The 22,385-nt window shown below is 43.6% G+C and overlaps 3 protein-coding genes and 3 non-coding genes across 7 annotated transcripts; 5 read left to right on the top strand and 1 right to left on the bottom strand.

The window, feature by feature from the left end:
- Window positions 1–322: 322 nt before the first annotated feature.
- On the top strand, window positions 323–11,237 carry tnpo2a (transportin 2a). The gene is made up of 25 exons (XM_028986995.1): window positions 323–458; window positions 1,674–1,773; window positions 3,419–3,494; window positions 3,808–3,957; window positions 4,315–4,421; window positions 4,718–4,851; window positions 5,171–5,252; window positions 5,459–5,581; window positions 5,667–5,785; window positions 5,912–5,972; window positions 6,291–6,459; window positions 6,553–6,705; window positions 7,668–7,893; window positions 8,010–8,181; window positions 8,295–8,381; window positions 8,673–8,780; window positions 8,947–9,105; window positions 9,328–9,415; window positions 9,509–9,607; window positions 9,704–9,799; window positions 10,001–10,076; window positions 10,188–10,287; window positions 10,506–10,580; window positions 10,659–10,801; window positions 11,097–11,237. The coding sequence occupies exons 2-24, from the start codon at window positions 1,675–1,677 to the stop codon at window positions 10,764–10,766; spliced, it is 2,667 nt and encodes an 888-aa protein (XP_028842828.1). The 5' UTR covers window positions 323–458; window position 1,674; the 3' UTR covers window positions 10,767–10,801; window positions 11,097–11,237.
- Window positions 4,033–4,101, top strand: LOC114795037 (small nucleolar RNA SNORD41). The gene has a single exon (XR_003750442.1). It is a non-coding gene; the product is annotated as a small nucleolar RNA SNORD41 (small nucleolar RNA).
- LOC114795038 (small nucleolar RNA SNORD41) lies at window positions 6,017–6,085 on the top strand. Its single transcript, XR_003750443.1, has one exon. It is a non-coding gene; the product is annotated as a small nucleolar RNA SNORD41 (small nucleolar RNA).
- Window positions 7,127–7,196, top strand: LOC114795039 (small nucleolar RNA SNORD41). Its single transcript, XR_003750444.1, has one exon. It is a non-coding gene; the product is annotated as a small nucleolar RNA SNORD41 (small nucleolar RNA).
- Window positions 11,238–14,117: 2,880 nt separating the features above from the next.
- fbxw9 (F-box and WD repeat domain containing 9) lies at window positions 14,118–20,538 on the top strand. Of its 2 annotated transcripts, none has more exons than XM_028986115.1 (8): window positions 14,118–14,398; window positions 15,817–15,908; window positions 16,262–16,409; window positions 16,825–17,665; window positions 18,128–18,276; window positions 18,932–19,135; window positions 19,715–19,780; window positions 19,897–20,538. In XM_028986115.1, exons 2-8 carry the CDS (start codon window positions 15,817–15,819, stop codon window positions 19,969–19,971), a joined length of 1,575 nt encoding a protein of 524 aa, XP_028841948.1. In that variant the 5' UTR covers window positions 14,118–14,398; the 3' UTR covers window positions 19,972–20,538. The 2 variants fall into 2 exon arrangements, with proteins under 2 accessions (XP_028841948.1, XP_028841947.1); XM_028986114.1 differs by having other exon boundaries at window positions 14,118–14,391.
- On the bottom strand, window positions 19,369–22,141 carry LOC114794903 (guanine nucleotide-binding protein G(I)/G(S)/G(O) subunit gamma-12-like). The gene is made up of 2 exons (XM_028987746.1): window positions 21,913–22,141; window positions 19,369–21,388 (listed from the first exon to the last, which is right to left on the bottom strand). The coding sequence occupies exons 1-2, from the start codon at window positions 22,003–22,005 to the stop codon at window positions 21,263–21,265; spliced, it is 219 nt and encodes a 72-aa protein (XP_028843579.1). The 5' UTR covers window positions 22,006–22,141; the 3' UTR covers window positions 19,369–21,262.
- Between the last annotated feature and the right edge of the window lie 244 nt (window positions 22,142–22,385).

Genomic DNA, 22,385 nt, shown 5'->3' on the forward strand with positions numbered 1-22,385 from the left:
AGCATTCATATATTTTACATCGCAATAATAATACATTTACTAATACATTATTTAATAATACATTTACTACATTCAAATATATTTCCTCAACCCTGTGTTGTTACGGCACCTTTCAGCGTAGTGGAATATTGTTTTGTGTTGAAGGTGACTTGAGGTTTACAGAGTGCAATGACTACGTAACATCGGAAACGAGCTGTGGTCGGAGTTCGACGCTCGTTGTCGCGAATCCTGTATCGCCGCGTTTGATTGGCTGAGCCGCCGTCGGACGGAAAGCGACGCGGTCCGGCGGCGCGGCGCATCGCGTTTTTCGGAGCGCTAATGCGAGAGCGCAGCAGAAGGACCTGAGAGTGGACGCGAGCGGCGGGCTGGAGCGGCGCCACACGTCTGTTCTCGCCGCACACGCTATATTACTCGTTAACTCCTACTGGTGGCGTTTGACGGCAAGAGGAAGCAGCAAGGTGATTCCACACGAGCCGTCGGGGGAGTTTTATTTCGCAACCGCGCCTTGTTGACGCTACCGAGGCATGTAGCTGTCTGCTAGCCTTAGCATCGGCTATCAAAGCGTGAGTGCCGCACTAGCCTGTGGCGCGGGCTAATTTGGCTAGCTAACTAACTTCACAGGATCAGGCAAAACGCAAAAACGACCCTCTCCCTTTTGTTCGGTGGGTTTGGGCAGAGAGAGTGAAGTCGCTGTCTGTGGCGGACCGTCGCGCAAAAGAGCGGAGTTGCCTTGCAACGTCGATTTCTGATCGAAGGTTTCAGAAGTGAAGTGAACTGGCTGCAAACTCAAGCCAGGCCAAGTCCGGCCCGGCGTGTCCTCACGACCGGGCTTCTTCCGTCGAGGAAGTTTGGCGAAGATCGCGTTTATCGCGGGGCGTCGGGACCGCTGCCGGGCGGATTTTCCTGGTTTGGGATCCGCGCCACAGGTTTAATGTTTTTTTTTTTTTGAGCGTCCGGGCTAGCACCCGAGGCTAGCCGGCTGGGTTCGTGTGAGGGCAGACTTGGGCACGCATTGGCCGGGGTGCTTGAGCGAGTCTCCCGAGTGTGGCTTTTGGGAACGGCTAGCAGCGTCGCCGGAATTTCTCTTAGCATGAGGGGAGGAGGACGCGAACCCTGTGACCCTGCGAGCTGGATGTTCGAGCGGAAGCCGGGGCGGGAGCCATGTGCGGCCTTTTAAGGGGGGGGTTTCGTTTCCTTTAGTGCCATTAAGTGTAATATTTTATTAGCGCTTGTGTTCATGTGGCTGCTGCGCTGATGGAAGGCGCTCCGTGGATGTCGGCCGGCTGGCGTGGTGGGGGTGGGGAGGATTAGACCGGTTAAGCCGGGTCACCCAGAGATTTTGTTTCTGGTGTGTAGCAGACACTGGCCTCGTTTCCCCCCGGTCCGATTCTTAACGCTGGCTGTAGCGTATCCATGGCAATGTTTCTTTTTGTTCGGTAAATGGCACTGCTGGTGGCCATTGGAAAGCTACCGAGGAACACCGTGTGACACGCGGTAGTCAACATATCGCGATAGTTCTTTTTTTTTTTCCCCCCACAATTAGCTTACTGAAATTAACAAATGAAGCTCAGTCTTACCAAGCACATCATTATGTATTTCTATCATGTTGTAGAATGTTACAATGAGAATTTACTTTTTTCCTGTTTGAGAGATGAAACTAGTTGTTTTTACAGGATGGAGTGGCAGCCGGATGAACAGGGGCTTCAGCAGGTCCTGCAGCTCCTAAAAGACTCCCAGTCTCCGAACACAGCGACACAGAGGACCGTGCAACAAGTATCCTATTAAACTCCCATGGGAGAACAAGTAGGCGGCGTTGATTAGTGAATCAAAGTCCAGGTCCACTTTGTCATCTCACTATATACAAGTACACAGAGAGAGGAGATTGCGAAGCTTTGGAGATTTACAGTGTGCAAAAAGACATGAAATAACACACAACACAAAAACATGACAAGGGACATTGTGTGCTGACTCATAGAATATTCTCTCTAACACAAGTGCTATTCGCAAAATGCGTAGACTCTGCTCATCTACACATGCTGACACTTATCCAGACCCTTAGTGGTCCCCTATTATGAAATTTATTTATTTTGCTTTTATATACATCTTAGTTGTCCCCTAATACTGTATCTGAAGTCTATTTCCAAAATTCAGTTGTAGTGCAGAATTACAGCCACTTTTAGCCTGTCCCACAATGCGATTTCCCCAGGATGCTACATTTGTGTGTGTAGTTTTATATGGAGATGAGGAGGATGTTTTTCCAGAATATTTAATTAACCCATGGGTTCTTCAGACTCTCGCATGATGAAGGGGTGGGAGGTTCGCTGGGCGGAGAAAGCATGAGAAAGGGGAGGTACCCTTTCCTCTTATGACTACATAAGGGGAGACATTCCAGATTCACTCTGAATGGCAAAGCAGAATGGCCAAAGCCTATTATACATATTACCAATGCCAACAGAGGAAGCAGTGTTAAGGATTGAGCGGCGCAGGCTTGCGCAGTGGTTAAATAATCTCACAAAATGTAATTTTTATAATAGGAGAAGTTTAACATTCAGAGCCGGGAAAGTGAGGACAGGATTTGTGATGCAGCCGTGTGATTCTGTAGTCTATGCACAGAAACTGATTTTATGATCATTGCCCAAATATCAATTGGTGTCCCATCCATCTTAAATGCTGGATTATTTTTGGTCGTTTGTGAATTATTGCTGCTGCATTTGTCAGGGAATTCATTGGGTAATGCTGTAGCAGGGGTGTCAAACTCACGTCCCACTGAAATCACTTTATATATATTTACTATTATGGCCTTCGAGATATGAAGTGCTGGTGGCGCACAAACTACAAATCCCATAATGCAGTGCTTCAGTTGCCTTGCAGAACACGATCTTTAAACTGCAGCTGAATCTGTACAGAAGCAGTTTTTACGTCAAAGGCAAATGTGTTGTGAAGCCGCTCTAAATTTTCACCAATGCGCCATGCAAACTGCGCACTGCATTATGTAATCTGTAGTTTGTGTGTTATCAGCGGGCTATAATAGTACATTATTTCGCGGTCCATGAGTTTGACATTTGTGCCTGCAGCAAGAGTATTTGGTTGCTGGAGGGTGTGAAATTTGTGATCGGAGATTATAATTACTGCATATTATCCCTGACAGTGTGGGGCCAGTGGACATTAAAAGTAGACAGTTTCAGAAAATAGCAGGGGAAATATATTCTTATCCTAAAACCAGTAATATATTAAGCCATCAATTTGTTTAGTATTCTCAACACACACAGGTAATTGCACACCTCTGATTCCCATTTATTTAATTTGCTTCCAAATGTTGTAAATGTGCTACGATTTAGACCGTGTCTCCAAAATTTCCCTCCTTATATTTTTAGTTAATTTTTCTTCACCGTGTATCAGTCCTTAACCCCCCAATCAGAAACTCGAACAGCTCAACCAATTTCCTGATTTCAACAACTATCTCATCTTTGTTCTCACAAGACTGAAAAGTGAAGGTATGTCATTTTTTATTTTTGAGGAAGAAAGTCTGCTTTTAGCAAGATTTATTTTAAATATACATTATTGGTTTAACTGATTTTAATTTAATGTTTGAGATTATCAGTAAATCTTCTAGACAACAATGAGTGTCAACACTTTTGATTAAGGGTTAAAGGGCAGCATAAGAACAATCTTGCTTTGTGATTAAATGTCTTGCACACATCTACATTTGAATAAATGATTTGGTTCTTTCAATCTTGCAGACGGTCACTAAACCTCTCGGTTGATCTCTCTTTACTTTTTTTTTTTTTTTTTTCTCGCTCTGCTCAGATGAGCCCACTCGTTCTCTTAGCGGCCTGATTCTAAAGAACAACGTGAAGGCTCACTATCAGAACTTCCCTGCGGCCGTGGCCGACTTCATCAAGCAGGAATGTCTGAACAACATCGGTGATCCCTCCCCCCTCATCCGTGCCACCATCGGTGAGTCTCTCAAGAAAAAAGCTGCTGTGCTTCACCTCGTGCACCTTTACGGACGCACAAAAATTCTGTTCTCCTCTGGAAATGATGTACAAAGTGAGTGCTGATTGTTTGTGATTGTGTTAGTATTCATACTGTCTGATCCAGAGCCCTTGTTTGGTTTTGAAAGGGGAACTATTACTTTATCAGTCGAGCGCAGTTCTGCTTCTAAGATGGTTGCTTTAACCACACACGTAACCATAGATCAATATGAAGTTCTCTGTTTTAATGCAACAAGGTTAATGAACAACAGGGGTTTTGCGCTATAGGTTCAGTGTTTTGCAATTCTTTCTTACTGACTCACTTTTATCCCCATTTTAGGCATCCTCATCACAACAATAGCATCTAAAGGTGAACTGCACACATGGCCCGAGCTCTTGCCTCAGCTCTGCAACCTGCTGAACTCTGAGGATTACAGCACCTGCGAGGTCAGCAGCTTCACCCACCGGTTCTTTTCTCCCCATCTAATGTTCCTTTTCTCTTTCTCTTTCCTATTCCTCCATGGTGTGGGTTTGCAATCAAACTCTGTGTGTTAAGTGCACAGACGTGAGTGGCATTGGCTCATGTATCACCATAGTAACTGGACTGTCACGTGGGAACTTTCACACCTTCTGCAAGCATCTGTGTGGATTTTTTTTTTTTTTTTTTTCTTTTTTTTTGCTCATTGGCTCAGATGATGCACAGCTGATCTGTACTCAACCTGTTGTTTTCTGTGAAATCTCAGGGTTCATTTGGAGCTTTGCAGAAGATCTGTGAAGACTCCTCAGAACTTCTGGACAGTGACGCTCTCAACCGGCCCCTCAACATCATGATTCCCAAATTCCTTCAGTTCTTCAAGCACTGCAGCCCAAAGATCAGGTGGGTCATTGCTGTAGATGTGACTGAAACGTGTCTTTGGGGAACCTATATCTGCTTATACATTGTCCATGTACATGGATTTTGTATAGTTCAGTTTAGTTCATATTGCCGGGTAATACCTATATTGCTGTGTTTACCCTCGGACCTGTTTTGTTACTCTGGGATAGTTTTATTTATTTGTTTATGTTTTAAATGCTAAGTCAAGTGACTGTACAAAATAAATTATTGCAAGGCACTCATGGAGTTCACCCAAATATACTCTTATTAATAGCACATCTTAATAATTTCCCCTGTCTTTTCTGTTTCCTTTCCTCTGTAGATCTCATGCCATTGCCTGTGTGAACCAGTTCATCATAAGCAGAGCACAAGCCCTCATGGACAACATTGACACTTTTATAGAGGTGTGTTCACACACTCCCAGGAACCTGCATTGTGACTCATCTGGTTTATTTGGGGGAGGAGGCTCTCTCCACTCTTGATATTCTTTGATTGTTTAAGTATTCATACTGTCTGACCCCCAAATCTTTTGTGTCTGCTCTGCTGACCTTTTTTGAGTCATACCAAGTTCACCATGAAACTTTCCCCTCTCCCTCCTCCTGTCTGGCAGAGTTTGTTTGCACTGGCTGCTGATGAAGACTGTGAGGTGAGGAAGAATGTGTGTCGGGCTCTGGTCATGCTCCTGGAGGTCCGGATCGACCGGCTCATCCCCCACATGCACAGCATCATCCAGGTCTGGCTGACAAATGGCCAATCACAACACTTGACTGTGTTTTCTGTGTTCCTGTTACCAACCAACACTGCTTCTGTGTGTTCAGTACATGCTACAGCGCACTCAGGACCCAGATGAGAACGTGGCTCTGGAAGCCTGTGAGTTCTGGCTCACTTTGGCGGAGCAGCCCATCTGTAAAGAGGTTCTGTCTGGACACCTGGTGCAGTAAGTACCACCTTTTGCCTTCTACTGGGCACCCACCATGCAACACCCTTAGTGCATTACAATCAATGGAGGGTCTTTTTTGCAACAAGTGGGATTATACAATGCCTGTTTTCTCCCCATCCTCAGGCTCATCCCCATCCTAGTGAATGGTATGAAGTATTCTGAGATTGACATCATCTTGCTAAAGGTTTGTCCCATTCTCTTCCCCCCCCTTATTGTGCCAGTGGGGTTGCAGGTGTGATGATATCTTCCTACATGAGACTTCTGTGATGTTTCTTGTATTCATACTGTCTGACCTGGCTGACCACTGGACTACTTCTCATCTTAGTCTTAATCGCAGGAACGTTTATTTTGGTGGAAATATATCTATATGAGTGAATATAATAAGACTATAAGACACTGTTCCTCTCATTGCCAATACGTATCCCTTTTAAGTTACAATTTAAAAGCAACGTTTGAAGCGCACGTTTTACTGATTGTGTCTGTTTGTCTTTCTTCCTCTCAGGGTGATGTGGAGGAAGATGAGGCAGTGCCAGACAGCGAGCAGGACATTAAGCCACGTTTCCACAAGTCACGTACGGTCACTCTGCAGCATGAAGGTGGCGAAGGAGAGGAGGGGGAGGACATTGACGAGGAGGAGGATGACGACGACACACTCTCTGACTGGAATTTAAGTAAGCGCACAACCCCCTGACCGTGTGTGTTTTTGTTTATTGTATTTAAAGAAGTCGGCATGTTTGTAAGTGCTGCTTGTTCTCTCTCTTCAGGGAAGTGTTCTGCAGCTGCACTGGACGTGTTGGCGAATGTGTTTAGGGACGACTTGCTGCCACACCTGCTGCCACTGCTCAAGGGCCTCCTCTTCCACCCTGATTGGGTCATCAAAGAGTCTGGAATCCTGGTGCTGGGGGCTATTGCTGAGGGTATCTCTCTCTTTGTTCAAAATCTATTTCTACACCTTCAACTGAATATAATTGTTGTGTGCATCATATTTTCGGTGTGGATCTGACATGGAATAGGATATGTGCTAATTGGGTTCTATGTACCCGTATATTTCATGAAAGCACATTGTCTGAAAACTGCTGTCTGAGCAGGTGACTTGTATTTTTTATGTGTATTTACACACTGTCTAGTTCCCTTACTAATCTAAAATAATTTCTGGTCAGTTTGCTAAAGCAAAATGTTTCAGTGCTCGCCCACAGTGCATGTCTTGTGTGTGGGTTTGATAGAAAAAGTTTCGCATACCACTCTTTGCAGGTCATTAGACTTTCCATGCACGGTAATAGAATTAGTGAAGCCAAACCTGACAGGATGGCCTAGACCCCTGACTCAAACTCTGTCCCTCTGGAAATGATGCACAAATTGAAACCAGACTGCTAGTGATGGTTTTAAGTATTCATACTGTCTGATCCAGAGGTCTAAATTAGAGCTGTGATCTGGCCTTAAAAGTTAGAATCCGACCTGATTCAACAAGTACAGCTTTTTTTTCCTCAGCTGTAGACTAAGAGGGAAAGGAAAAATGAGCCGATCTAATTTCTTCTCAGCATCTGTTTTTTTTGCATCTGTCTTAAGATAATTAAAACAAATAATCTGACAACGGTGGTCGAGAACTGCAAATCAAATTACTATTTTATTAAAAATGTTCATCTAATAAAACATGCAAAACACTTTACCAGTCACTAAAACTAATTTACAAGCAGCGAATACTATGGAAAGGTTTGGTACTGTACACTGGAAGTTTGCTGCCCACTCATATTCTACCAGACCAAAATTATCCATTTTGCCCGAACATGACCTGTAGGGTCAGCCTGAGATTTACAGTTCTAGTCTGAAGATTGTGAAGCCCATACTTTACCATGACCTCTTGTCCTGTCACCTTTCCCAGGTTGTATGCAGGGTATGGTCCCGTACCTGCCAGAGCTCATTCCCCACCTCATCCAGTGTTTGTGTGATAAGAAGGCACTGGTGCGCTCCATCGCCTGCTGGACGCTGAGCCGCTACGCACACTGGGTGGTCAGCCAGCCGCCCGATTCCTACCTCAAGCCCCTCATGACTGAGCTGCTCAAACGTATCCTGGATGGCAACAAGAGAGTGCAGGAGGCCGCCTGCAGGTGTGTGTTCTAGAGAAAATTTTGATACTGTTGGTACAGATTTTTAAAACTGTAGTGAAGAACCATTTTGTTTGTACTTTGTATTTTAGCTAAATAAATCTCTCCCTCAATCTCAGTGCATTTGCTACTCTGGAAGAAGAAGCCTGTACAGAGCTGGTGCCATATCTCAGCTTCATTCTGGATACGCTGGTGTTTGCGTTTGGGAAGTACCAGCACAAGAACCTGCTCATTCTCTACGACGCCATCGGCACGCTGGCTGACTCTGTGGGCCATCACCTCAACCAATCGGTCAGCACAATTCTGTGACCTTAAATGTTGTCTGAAATGTGTTTGGTGTCATTCTTGTGGGTCTGCTTGTACATTTCAGGTAAGCCTCTCTCTCTCTCTCTCTCTTATTTTAGGAGTACATCCAGAAGTTGATGCCCCCCCTTATTCAGAAGTGGAATGAATTGAAAGATGAGGACAAAGACCTATTCCCTCTTCTGGAGGTGAGATGTTTGTAGTAAAACCAGTTTCAGTTCCAGTTGCCTCTGAAGTTGAAAATAAAATTTTTTCATTAAATCTTAACAATGGATCCTATGGGGATTTAGTACATTGGGGGTGAAAACCGTATCGGAAGTTAGTGTTTAAAGTTTGGATAGCTAAATGGCAGAACTCTGGTCATTGTGGATGTTGAGTTTGGTGAGGCACTGGAATGCACCACGTTTTTCTCCCCACAGCTTGACTGTTGTTTCACTTTTCTTTTTTTTTTTTTCCTTCCCTCCTCCTTCTCTCTTTAGTGTTTGTCTTCAGTAGCCACTGCTCTGCAAAGTGGGTTCCTGCCATATTGCGAGCCTGTTTACCAGCGATGTGTTACATTGGTGCAGAAGACCCTCGCCCAGGCCATGGTGAGATCACTGACACGTACATCTGTATGCATTTGGTTTGTCCATCTATACAGTTAATGCTGTTTGCGGTCCAGATACAACCGAAAATACGTTTTTCAGCATATGGCTCAGCTATTTCTGCAAATAATGTTTCATCAAGTGTGAGCCACTGGTTTGTCTTTTTCAGATGTACAACCAGCAGCCAGACCAGTATGAGGCTCCTGATAAGGACTTCATGATTGTGGCCCTGGACCTGCTCAGTGGTTTGGCTGAGGGCCTCGGGGGCCACGTGGAGCAGCTGGTTGCCAGGAGCAACATCATGACACTGCTGTTCCAGTGCATGCAGGTATTTAACACACACACACACTGGTTGGCCTATTTTTAATGTCCTGGGAATTGGGTTGAGACTGTAGGTGAAATCTGTTTAATGTTTACACCCCTCTGTGGATCCGTGTGTGTCTTTGCACTCCCTGTTTTTGGGTTGGGAGCAGTGTTGTCCTGTCTACTGCCGTGCGTGTGTGTTTGTGTGTATATATGTGTTTATGTGTGCGTCTTCTCTCTGGTGTAGGACACCATGCCTGAAGTCAGGCAGAGTTCATTTGCTCTGCTGGGGGATCTTACTAAAGCCTGCTTCCCTCACGTCAAGCCCTGCATTGGTGAGTGTGTCATGGTTTTGTACTGAATGGGACCAGTCAAATTATATTGTTAGTATTCATAATAATAATAATGAATGTTTCCTGTCACTTCAGTGGAGTTCATGCCCATCCTGGGTCACAATCTGAACCCTGAATTCATTTCTGTGTGCAACAATGCGACTTGGGCCATCGGGGAAATCTCCATGCAGATGGGTGAGTTCTGACTCCACACTCATAAATGATGAAAAGATTAAAAGCTTGTGCTCCAGCCGGTCTGATTGTGCTCCTGCCTCTGTTTTTCAACTGCAGGGGCAGAGATGCAGCCGTACGTGGGGCTGGTCCTCAACAACCTGGTGGAGATCATCAACCGACCCAACACACCCAAAACCCTGCTGGAGAACACTGGTAAGAAAACCGACCAAACATGCCAGGTTGTACTGTGCTGTGGCCACAAAAGTGATGATTGCAAACAATCAGACATTCGAAATCTGAAATCCATGTGGAAATCTGTGATCTGAGATTGTGCGGCTGTATTTTAGGCTCAGTTATAAGTTTTGTGTCTTTTGGCCATTGACCAACAAATCCCTCCTGCTTCTTCTGAAACAGCAATCACAATCGGCCGGCTGGGGTATGTGTGCCCGCAGGAAGTGGCTCCTGTCCTGCAGCAGTTTATTAGACCTTGGTGAGCAACATTTATAAGTGAAATCATTTGCTGTATTTTCTTCCCAAGATAGTCAAGTGCTGCCTTCTGTATTTGTTGCGAAACTGACATCTGAAACGTTGTTAATCTCAGGTGTACATCACTGAGGAACATCCGGGATAATGAGGAGAAGGATTCTGCTTTCCGGGGAATCTGTGTGATGATAGGTGTGAATCCAGGTGGCGTTGTGCAGGTGAGATGGTGTCACTCTTGATATCATTTATGAAGTCCTAGCTGTAGAAATTATAGGTGTAATAAAATAGCTGCTTGTGCTTCCTCTTATGCATTCTAGCACAATATGTCATCTATACACTGGTGGTCCTGATGGTCAAATATTTTCTGTAAATTCTCTAGATTAAGACAGTATATGGACGTTTAGCCCGGTTATGTTAATGTCCTTTTGTGTTTCAGGATTTCATTTTCTTCTGTGATGCTGTTGCGTCCTGGGTCAGTCCGAAGGATGATCTGAGGGACATGTTCTACAAGGTAAGCATGGGAGAGGGGTAGGATGATCGAATTGGGCCATTGAGATGTTCGTTGTCTGACTCTTTTTACTTCCTACAGATCCTCCATGGCTTTAAGGATCAGGTAGGAGAGGAGAACTGGCAGCAGTTCTCAGAGCAGTTCCCCCCACTTTTGAAGGAGCGGCTCTCTGCCTGCTATGGCGTTTAGAGCTCCCCTGGGCTGACAGAGGGCACGCCTGTCATGTACGTAGTTCTGTAATGGTATCCTAAATTTAATCCAGTTTAAGAGCAGGGCCAATTTGTTTGGCCATTTATGAATAGGTATTGTGTTGAATTGAAGTGTGTTTTTAAATGAATTTTCAACTGAATGTAGAATGCTGTAGTTGTTGCGCTACAACAACTTCAGCCATTAAGAAGGAAAGTTACCATGGAAAACTCAAACAGTACAATTAAGGTTCAGGGTTTAGAGACACAATCGTTTTATTAAAAAATGTGAATACTCCACTAAAATGTCTTCTCTTTTGGTTTTGACTTGTAGGTCTGTCTCTGGGAGGGTTACAGGGGGAACTCCATGTCTGTAATTGCACTGCCCTGATTGTGGGAAGGGGAGAAGAGGGGAGAGCCTGGCCGTGTGTCCAGACACACACACACACACAGCCCCACACCTCGTGTCTCTGTGAGGGAGGGAGGAAGGGAATGGAATGGGAGGGGGGGTTAGGGGAGGAGTGGGGGGGGCAGTAACCAACCTCTGGATTATCAAGACGCCGCAGATTTAAGAGTAAACTAATTAAGTCAGGGACTAAGCAAGGGGGGAGGGGGCTTGCATAGATAGTCCAACTCCATGTGAAGTGTAGTGCGGAAATTACTGTCGCCGTGGGTGGGAGGGCAGGAGGTCTATGGCGACAAATTTAAGGACTAATTCTTTCCAACCCTTAGACCATAGCTATACCCTAACATGCGCGCATACATTCACACGACTTAGACTCACTCAGGCAGGTCGGCAGGCAGTTGCTTGCCTGACATTTGAGTACTTGCACACGTATATATTTATACAATTATTGATCTGTAGAAGACTTGTTATAAAACAAAAAAAATGGTGGCTGCAAGTCAAAAATAAAAGCACTAGATGCTTTTAATTTCTTTATAAAAGAGCCTTTAGTCATCATTCTTTACTACTCAACTCTTTAGGCAGTAGGTACTGCTTTTAATCACTTTTCAGCTAACATATATACACGTGTATGTGTCAGCTGATAGCGATTTTTTTTTTTTTTTTCCCTCCCATTAGCTCTAAGAAGTTGATCAGGTATCCTGTAAGAACAAGCATAGGGTTAATTGTTTCCCTCAGTTAAGCAGTAAATCCCTGGCAGGTAACATAACTGTAGCGTTCAAAATGTTGCTTTTTGTTTTAAGGTAAATGGGAGAGGCTTGCATGATGCCGACCTCTTCGAGCTAAGCTGTTTTTATGCGTGTAAGCCTTGAGGGTTATTATCCCCCCCCTTTGTTAACCCCCCTTTGTTAATATGTAGAATGATAAGTAATGCTTGGTGGCTTTTATTACAGTGATGTAACAAATACTTGATTTGCTCCATGCTGAATGAGGAAAGGAGCCAGTCATATTCCCACACTTTCTTCCTCTTTTCTTAACATTGTGGCTTGAGATGCAGTTTTTAGCCACGTAACGTTAAAAATAATTACACTGCAAGATGACTATGTAGTTGACAATTATCACATTGCTGCTGCGTTTTTTAAGTAAATGAATAAGATAATGAGGTTTTAACAAAAAATGCACTTTTTAAGTAATTTCATTCAGTGTCATTCTGAGAATTAATAGTGAATCCGAAATTATCTTTACCATGTGGATTTGTTGTAATGCATTAGCTAGGGATGGGGTAAAAACACAGAAATGTTTATTTTCTGAAGGTTGGGATTTGGAGATTGTTTAAGGGAATCTTTTCATTGTCAAATGCAGTTTTCCCAGTGAATTTTTTTTTCCAGTGATTGCAACTTTTCCTCGTAGTGGGACAACTCCATGAATTCAGTCTGAACAACTGTAAATTGCTAAATGAAAGGGACGTGTTGCTACAGGGTCATGGAAAATGACCAACTTTGAATGGCATAATTTTAGCGCATATTAATTTAAATGTGTCCAAAATACTGTCACGCTTACTATAATTGACATGTAGTTCTTGTAAAACAAGGTTCTTCGATTCTGGACCTCGACTACACACCCGGTTCTCTGGGAATTTTTTGCATCTGATTGGGCTCAAAAAGCTACACACAGAATCCAAGGATGTGCAAGGCTGAAAAATCATCTAAGCCTGGGCCTGGAGGGCTATGAATTGAGCAATCCTGTCATAAAGCAATAACAGTGCTGAATGTTGCTCTGCACATTTATCATGATTCATCAGTTAGTAGAGTGGTCACTTTTTTTTTTCTTTTTTTTTTTTTTAAGTTGAGAGCTGCTGCCATGGTTTGGGAAAACTTAACCTTTTCACTGCAGCATATAGTAATGAAGAGTGGCCATTTGACTAAAAAGATAATATACTTGTCTATTGTAAGAGAGCAACTGTTATTTGAAATTTATGATAGTTTCTTGTCAAGACAGTTTTGTATCCATTCTAAGGTCAGACATAAATGAACTTCCAAGTGCAGATAAGGAACAGTCCTGTGAAGAAAATACAATATTCAAGATATTAGTCTTATTAGGTCAGAACCTGTCCCATAAATTTGGAATATATATTTTGTAAGTATGCCACTTGTTTAGTTGCCAAGAATTTTTACCATAGACAAAATGCCCCCCTCCCCCAATGTATTTTTGTTTTGTTTATTTAAATTTTACAATTTTTTTATTTATTTTATTTTTTTTGTATTTTTCCATTTTATTTTTGTGCAGACATGCACAAAGTTTTTTTTAGACTTTACAAGTTTTTTTCCCCACGTATGTTCTTTTTATTTAAAGAATTTTTGTTTTCGTTGTTTTATAGCGACCTTTTATTTTTAATTCATTGGCTTCTGGGATGGGGTGGTTGGGGGCTGTGGGTTAGCTTAATTCATACCCTTGAGGGAAGTGTTTTTAATCTTTCTTTTCAATTTGATCTTGACATGCATTCAGTTCATTTTCTTTTATCCTCAATGGTTGTGCAAGTTGAATATTAACTTGTGTATCAAACTTCTCACTTTCTATTTTTACTTCTGTGAATGGTAAAATAAAGGTTTTCTACCAAGCTGATTCTAAACATGAATTTAGTGTGAACTTCTTTCATTACTGTTTTGCATTTTGTTAACATACCATATTCATTAATTGTGCATAAAACTGGGGGCTTTTTCATGTTAAGTTCAGTCATAAGTGTAAACTTGCTATTCAGTGTGTTAATAGTTTTAATTGAGTTTAGTTTTAATTTAGGAAATAATCATTGTGAAACATAAAACCCCAAGAATCACGCGTTCGGACCAACCGTTTAATGTCCGTTACTTTTAAAATGTATAATATATAAAACTACACGTTCGGTCTGTGATCTCGCCCGTCTCACAGTGATGACGTCATATGGGTCGCGCCCCGATTTGAATGGACCCGCAGCCGTTTTTGCTGCTCAGCTGGTTTGTTTACATTGAGCCGCCCGTTAATTGTGTCGCGGTCAGTCGATTCGATCGAGACTGGTTCGCGTTGCAGTACAGAATACGCGTCCCCCATTTATGGGCGCTTGATGCCGCGACGCTAACCAGCTAGCCGGTCGGAACGGCGTTCCTTATCAACAGGGCGGCGGCTCTGGTGACAGGGAGCTGGATGTGACAGGCGTTGTTCTCTTAACTTCCGAACGCGGAGACATCTCGAGGTAAAAAGTCATTATTCGCCACTCAGGTCTGTTGATCCAATAGGATAAACGCAGGAGCAATTTAATTGTGTCAAATTTGGAAAAAGGTTCATTGTATTCTCTAAGCCATGTATTTCCTCCGATTTAACATGAATTGCTACACAATTACCAATTAGCATTACTTAAAATGCAACTATCTTAGAATAATTCTAAACAACTAATTAGACATGTCTAGATATTGGTAATGGGGTACAGTTGAGGTCAAAATTATTATCCCCCCAGGAATCATGAAACACGTTCCCAAACTTCTCAATGTTTGCAGCATTGATGAAACATTCACCAGTCCTTTTTGGTTTCTTTTGGTTATGTAATGTAATATAAAAGACATAATTCAAGTCTAAAAAAAATATCAAATATAGTTAAAAAATGGGTACAAAATACTGGACCTGTGTGAATATTTGCTTTCAAAACACCTAGAGAAATGAATCATTCAGCTTTGAAACCACACCTATGCAGTCTCCTGGCTTCCTAAGCGCAAGATTTTGAGAATAGTCAGAGATGTCAGCAAGGAACCCCAGACATCTACCAAGATGATCGATGCTGACCTGGAGTCAGTGTTTCAAGGAACCCAGTTGTGAGGGCTCGTCATCCCTCAAGAACCCCTTTACTCAAAAGTCACAATATCAGAGCCCTATTCAGGCTTGCCCGTGAACATTTGCAAAATAAAGATGAGTTTGGAAGTCCGTGCTTTGGTCTAATGAGACTAAAGTGGAACTGCTTAGGCACATGGATGTTGCTTACCTTGGGCAAAGCAAGCAACACGGTGGTGGGAGCATTATGCTGTGGGGCAGCCTCAGGCACAGGGAGCCTTGTACAGGTGCATGGCATCATGAAAAAAGAACATTTTGTTGACATTTTGAGAGGGATTATGCAAAAATCGTCTTATAGTCTAAGTTTAGGTCGTGGCAGGATCTTCCAACAAGGCAATTACCCAAAGCATGCATCCAAATTTGTCCTACAGTACCTCAAAAATACCGAAACCAAGATTCTGGAATGGCGCGCACAGAGCCCCGAAATCAGTCCTATTGAGAATCTGTGGCTGGTGCTCAAAGTGAATGTCCATGCACTACAACAAAGGGCCGAAATCCCTTAGGAGACCTGTGCTAATCTAGTAAAGAACTAATCTAAGAGACAGTGTCAGTTGTGCCAGGGGGCTAATAGTTTTGATTGTCTAATTCTTGTTTCAACTTGATGTATCAATAAAATATTCTAATTACACTTAGTGTTACTCTATAAATATCAAACACTTGTTGTTAATGGTCATTTTCATTGAGAACTCAAGAGTGTTGTCTAATTTCATCAGGGGGTCTAATCAACAATAAGCTGGACTGATCTAATGTTATAGTCTTCTCTGTTATACTGATGACTTCTGTGTGTGTTTTGCAGATGTCTCAGCCAGAGGCAACAGGGGATGGGGCAGGTTGGGAGAGCGCAGCCAGCCCTGCCAGTCATGACATCAATCAGCTCGATCAGTTGAGGTCATACATTTCTTTCTAAGATTTATTAATCAAAAGATCATTCTTTATATTGATGAGGGTGATATATTTCATTAGATCTGAAGTTGCATGGGTACACCGCTCCAAGGTTGTAAGTTAAAATCCCAGCCTGCACCTTGTGTGCACGGAATTTGCATGCTCTTCCTGTGTTGCCGTGGGTTTCCTCTTGACGTCCAAAGGCATGTGCACTAGATGAATTGATAACTCTGAATTGTCCAGGTGTGCTCAGGGTCCCGGGATGGGCTCCAGCAGCTGAAACCCTGAGTAGAACTCTGAGTAAACGTTTATGGAAAGTGAGCGATTGCATGAGTTTGAATTCAGGGCTCTCTCTGTAGGCTGAATCCGGAACCCGAGCCTGCTAGCCCGGTGGAAAGTCCCTCCCCTTGCAGTGATGCAATTGGTTTGCTGTCATTGCCATGGGAGATTGTGTCCTGCATCGCCTCGCACTTGCCCGCCCAGTGCATCATAAATGTCCTGCCCCAGGTGGGTGGCCCTGCTGTGGCTTTGAACTCAGTTTTATATACCATAGTATACTTAGTAAACTACTCCTGATGACGTCACTCGTAAAAAAAGCATTTACATTTACAGCATTTATCAGACGCCCTTATCCAGAGCGACTTACAATCAGTAGTTACAGGGACAGTCCCCCTCTGGAGCAACTTAGGGTTAAGTGTCTTGCCCCCACTTACTACACAATGCTAGTAAGTGGGGTTTGGACCTGGATCCTCTGGTTTGATTACATGGCATTAATTGGATCAAAATAGAAGACTTCACGCATTCACCATTGATGATAATAATAATCGAGTCTCCCCTGCTCACTTTTTGATCTTCTATGTGTTAAAGTTAAAGTGATATGGAGATGAAAATATAACCCACAGGATTTGTTGATCTCATGTAGGTGTGTCGTGCTCTGGGACAAGTTGGCGAGGACACCGGCGCTTGGCAGATGAGGGCTCAAAGGCTAATTGCCACGAAGGCCTCGTACCCTGTGGGACCTCGGGAAAACTTTGACTGGCCCACTGCCTGCCTGGAGATGGAGCGCCTCATCAGCCTCTGGGCCACGATGGGACAACAAAATGCCAAAGAGATGCAAACTGATGGAGAAAGGGACAGGGAAGCACAGAATGGAGGAGGACCTGGGATGGACAGACAGAACAATCTGTTTGACGGAGTAGCAGAAGATGGGGCGATGGAGGGTGTGGACGTTGAAGAGGGAGTACTGGCACCCAATGAACAAGGGGCTGGGGCAGGGGACGAAGAGCAGAATGGTGAGAGAATTGTTGAAGCCGCAGAGGAAGCGCCGGAGGTGGTAGGTGGGTCCCACGTTGTCCCAGTTCCTCCATCCCTGGAGAGGATTACGCTCTTCCCTGGACACATTGCCGACGTGGACACGGTACTGCTGGTCGGAAGGGAGGGTGCAGTTTGTGCCTCTGGTTCCCGGGACCGGAACGTGAACCTGTGGAGCCTGCGGCCAGGCTCCGATAGCCGCCTCCTACAGACGCTTACGGCCCGGGGCACGTTCAGCACCCACCGCGGGTGGGTGTGGTGCCTGGCTGCCCGGGATGAACTGCTGGCATCAGGTTCATTTGACAGCACCGTCCGCCTCTGGGACCTGGGGGCCGGTGGGGCAGAGAGGGGACTTATTAAGGCCCACGCTGCCATACTGTGTATGTCATGCCAAGCAGATGTCCTTCTTACTGGATCATATGACCAGAAGGTCAGACTATATGATATCAGAGGTGAGTCAACAAGCCTAGCCCTATCATAGAGTTAGGTGATGACATGATAATTATCTCAGCATAACATCCTTGATTGTAATTTTCAATACAAGGCCAAGGCCAATCAAAATTATGAATAACGAGGATTGACAGTGTTTTTTGATGTACACTACCAATGAAAAGTTTGGACACACCTACTCATTTATGGGTCTTGCATTTTTCACATTATAGAACAAAACTATTCAATAAACAAAAAACTTTTTTTATCTTTCGTTCGCGTTAATGAGCATCTTGTGAAGCGGCTTTTGATGATGACAATAGTGAACAAAGCAGCCATGAAACATACTTCACTTTCTCCTGCTACAAAAAATATTCTTACTCTCCATATCCACCACAGAGTAGGTGCATTCAAACTTTTGACTGGTAGTGTATATTGTGTTAATTTTCAAAATGGACTGATATTATGATATTTTCCTTCCATAGCCGCAGAGCCTTTGGTACAAAGCCTACGTCTCCACAACGACGCTGTGCTGTGCTTGGCAGCAGATGACCACTACATCCTGTCTGGCAGCAAGGACCACAGTCTGTCTGTATTTGACCTTAGAGCCAGGAAACAACTGCAAAAATTCAAGGTACTGAATGCAACAATCAAGCTAAGCAATGAGTTTAGCGTATAGTCCGATTACTTTTACTTGGCCTGCCCCGCCCATGTCTGAATGGCGGATTGTTCACATCACTCTTTATGTCTTTGGTCATCAATAGTGAGTCGTTCAGTTGTTTTAACAATTCATTGATGTGTGCAAACTCTTTGTCTTTGTCTCGCTAACACACACAATACTCCTTGTATGTCTTGAAGTAAACCACAGATTTACTCACCTCGGTGTGAGCTAGTAATCCTACTTAAGCTGAATTGCTGTCACAAATAAATTCATTTTGATCTGAAAGGGAGTTTAATAAGTCTGGCTTCCATTTCGGCAGAAAGTTACCATCAGATAGGTTCTGTCTTATTTGCACCCTGTTGCTATGTAACACACTCGTGAGGGTGGAAGTAGCCTAGCAGGTAACACACTCATCTATGATCCAGAAGAACACAGTCACAGGTTCAAACCTCAATTACTACCATTGTGTCTCTGAGCAAGACACTTTACTCTGAGTTGCTACAGGGGGACTGTCCCTGTAACTACTGATTATCATTTGCTCTGGACAAGGGCATCTGATAACTACCATAAATGAAAAATGTCACTAAATCTTTCTCCTCTTTGTTTCTTTACCTCTCCCATTCATCAGCTGAGCTCATACCTGCTGTCCATGTCCTACAACGGGAGGGAGGTGTGGGCGGGGGACAACCACGGTTTGCTCCGCACCTTCTCGGCGCAGGCTGGCATTTTTAAACCGCTGGCCAAGTTTAACGTGGGACACACCTCTCTGGTCACTGGTATCCACCACTCCCTGGGGACACTGTATACCTGTTCCTCTGACCGTTCCATACGGGTATGCTGCCTGATCTCTGTGGTCAAATAACTGTATTGTTACCTATAGTATTATGAGAACATTAAAATATATCACAATGACACTGAATCCTCCACATCTCAAACAAGTCTTGCTTTTGGTTTGTGATTATATGGAAAAAACACATTACAATATGTTGTAATAGAGCTACATTTTAATCTCACAGCATTGAAATCCACACAATGCAAACTTCAAAAAGCTTTTTTTTGTTGTTGTCCTAGTTACAGGACATGTAGCAGGAACAGGAAACGAAGAACAAATCATAGTCTTTAATCACACACAGTTTCCACAAACGCCACAAACCCACTACCTATTGTGGACAGCGCCACAATAGGTAGGTAGGTCACAAGTCCATTTCCTTAAACCTCTGGTGCAGATATCACTCGGAGCATTCTTTTGTCTAATTATTGTGTAACTGCATTGAAAGGTTCTTCCTCTGAGTTGCATCTATATCTAATCAAAATGTAATTGAACATGATCTTCCTGAAAGATGTTAAATAGAACACAGTAAAATCAGGTGAAATTGTAGCGTAACCATTTGTGTCGTGGTGCTTTTGCCAGGTTCACCTCCCATCTGCCCCTCCTAGGACGCTGAGCACACTGCACCACACTGCAGAAGTCAACGGGGTAATGGTGTTCTTCCTCCAAAACTCTGCAGATAGAATCCCTGGCTAATAAATTTTTAATGCTGACCTGCATGCTGTGTAATGACTGAACTACATGCTTTGCCTCCCCATCGACAGCTCAGCGTGGATGCTGGTGTGCTGGCCGTAGCTTCGGGCGGAATGTCGGTAGAGGTGTGGAAACCGCTAGAGTGAGGCCCCTTCCATCAGTCTTGCCAACAAGCCTTCATCACATATGCTACAACTCTGCTACACCTCCGCTGCCGCTGATGAATATGCACCAGGAAAAATAATGTCATGCCACGGGGTCGTGAGACTGCATCATGCAGTTACACACAACACTATAATATTAAAAGGGTTTGTGAGGACTGATTTCTGTAAACATGACTGAAAACCTCACCATGCTTTTATGTGATGTTGTCGGAGTAATTAAAGAGAGCCAAACTCGTTTGTGGCATATTATGCAATGTTTCTTTTTTGGGGACTTTTTTTTTCGGTTCAATGAATCAATTGAGACTATATGACTGCCAAGCCATCAATCAATCGTCACAGCACAGCAAAGGTTGTTCATTGTTCGGTTATCCTTCTGTAACGGGGGAAAATACCCAACGTTTAGGCGAATCTGAATGGAGTAAGGTGAATGTCAGGCTATACTGGAGAAGTCCTATTCTAATGCTAAACCCCCCTCAGCCACAGTGGGACACTTAATTCTAGAGAATGTTTCTGTTTTAAAACTTTATTAGTCAGAATTTATTTGAAAGGGTAACATATAACAGAAGTTGTAACAAATAAAAAAAAATTGAATAAAATCAAACCTCAATTTAAAATTAAAACTTGGGTTATTCTTAAAGCCAAATAATAACCACTATTGAACACTCAAGCACATGGAGAGTAAAATGAACAAGGCAATTACAAGGTAAACAGGAATAGAAGAGCAAAAATCTAATAAAAACCTGACGGATCCACGGTTGCAGCACCGTTCAGAAACATGTACAACTCAAACGCCCGTCAAACCTACGTTCCTCCCTGCACATTGCACAGGTATGAGCACTGCAGAGCTGACCTGCAGAGCTAACGCCCGGTCCAGTTCCATGGGAGTAGTACATTTTTAAAAAATATTTTATATCACCCGAAATCCTGCGAGTATTGGCGAGTAGTCTCTAGCCGGCAGGGAAACACTTAAGTCCACTTTACAAAGATAACAATGGTCGATTCGTTCCCACTATCCTGCAAAAAGGAGGAAAAAACAAATTTGCTCCATCCTTCTCCATTAGGGTGCTCCCCACAAAACATTCACCAGAAACCACAAACTAGTGCTCAGCCACAGCTCAAACTGGAAGGCTAAACCAAATAAATAAAAACACTTTAAATAATATTTTTTCTGGTGAATGTGCTCTGTGCTCCTGTAACAGAATACTTCAGAATACTTCAGAATACTGCAGAATACAGCGGCCGCTGGTGTGGAGGCTTCCAGCCCAGCAGTGCACTACAGCAGCAGGCAGCTCTTCTTGTCCTTGAATGGGTTGGACGAGGCAGAGATGCCAGTAAGCAGTGGGTCGGATCGGCCGTTTTCCTGGCAGTACTGAACCAGCTGGGCAGCGGCCACTGAGATCTGTGTAAAAATAAAAGGCCGTTTTTTTTCTTTTTTTTTTTTTTTATAAAAATCTATAAATCTAAACCTTCTTGGCCAGATAGAGTGCAATTACCTGTTAAACTTGAGGGGATATATTCTAATTTCTCCTTATCAATTAGTGAAGTGATTGTCATTGTGAAACACTGCAGCACAGCACATGGTGACACAACGAAATGTGTCCTCTGCTTTAAACCATCAGCCTTAGTGAGCAGTGTGCAGCCATGAAAGGTGCCCGAGGAGCAGTGTGTGGGGACGGTGCTTTTCTCAGTGGCACCTTGGAGGTCCTGGATTCGAACCGGCAACCTTACGAATTACGGGTCCGCTTCCTTACCCGCTAGGCCACCACCGCCCCTCACAATTAGTGATATCTTAAAATGAATTTGATTGCATAGTCCCAATTTTTATGTAACTTCATAATTGTTTGTGTCTCATCTTCCCATTAGTAACCTCTTCACTGCAATATAATATACAAAAGTGCAAACTCTTTCAGTCTCACACATCACCTTGATCCTCTCGATGTTGGCCTCTGCCCGGAGTTGCTCCACTGCTTTCCTTGCCTGCAGAACACTGCTGCAGCTGTACATCTTGCCTTCCATCAGAAACACGTATGTTCACACGCTCATCCTCTACGTACGTAAAACAGTCCCCAATGTCGGAATTTAAGGTCTATTCACTTTTCACAGGTCTGAAGAAAGAAGAGAGTGTGCCTGTGCTCAGGACAGGCTTCCTTTTTTAACCCCATGCCCTCCCACTGAAGTTTGAATTGATGGTCGTTCAGAAGCCAGTGAGGTCACTCTGTTCAAAAGCTCCACAGGGCCTGGAAATGTCATGGCTCACATCACACCCTGCCGTCAGCATGAAAGAATCATTATGGGAGAAATTGCATTAAAGGCATTTGTGTGAGCGTGACTGTCTTCAAAGCTCCCCAGGAAAATGACCTATGAACAAAGTCGGATCAGCCTGGATATGGACCAGG

This window comes from Denticeps clupeoides, chromosome 7 (genome assembly GCF_900700375.1).
Source record: "Denticeps clupeoides chromosome 7, fDenClu1.1, whole genome shotgun sequence".
NCBI classification, from domain to species: Eukaryota; Metazoa; Chordata; class Actinopteri; order Clupeiformes; family Denticipitidae; genus Denticeps; species Denticeps clupeoides.

What these genes read in the sequence shown, in the direction of transcription:
- LOC114794903 (XM_028987746.1), bottom strand. Translation starts at nt 22,005, where the DNA reads ATGGAAGGCAAGATGTACAGCTGCAGCAGTGTTCTGCAGGCAAGGAAA. An exon ending in CCAACATCGAGAGGATCAAG is followed by an intron (nt 21,389 to 21,912) that starts GTGATGTGTGAG and finishes ATTTTTACACAG; the next exon opens with ATCTCAGTGGCCGCTGCCCA.
- fbxw9 (XM_028986115.1), top strand. Translation starts at nt 15,817, where the DNA reads ATGTCTCAGCCAGAGGCAACAGGGGATGGGGCAGGTTGGGAGAGCGCA. An exon ending in AATCAGCTCGATCAGTTGAG is followed by an intron (nt 15,909 to 16,261) that starts GTCATACATTTC and finishes CTCTCTCTGTAG; the next exon opens with GCTGAATCCGGAACCCGAGC. An exon ending in CCTCTGACCGTTCCATACGG is followed by an intron (nt 19,136 to 19,714) that starts GTATGCTGCCTG and finishes TGCTTTTGCCAG; the next exon opens with GTTCACCTCCCATCTGCCCC.
- tnpo2a (XM_028986995.1), top strand. Translation starts at nt 1,675, where the DNA reads ATGGAGTGGCAGCCGGATGAACAGGGGCTTCAGCAGGTCCTGCAGCTC. An exon ending in ACATGCACAGCATCATCCAG is followed by an intron (nt 5,582 to 5,666) that starts GTCTGGCTGACA and finishes CTGTGTGTTCAG; the next exon opens with TACATGCTACAGCGCACTCA. An exon ending in GCCATCACCTCAACCAATCG is followed by an intron (nt 8,182 to 8,294) that starts GTCAGCACAATT and finishes CTCTTATTTTAG; the next exon opens with GAGTACATCCAGAAGTTGAT.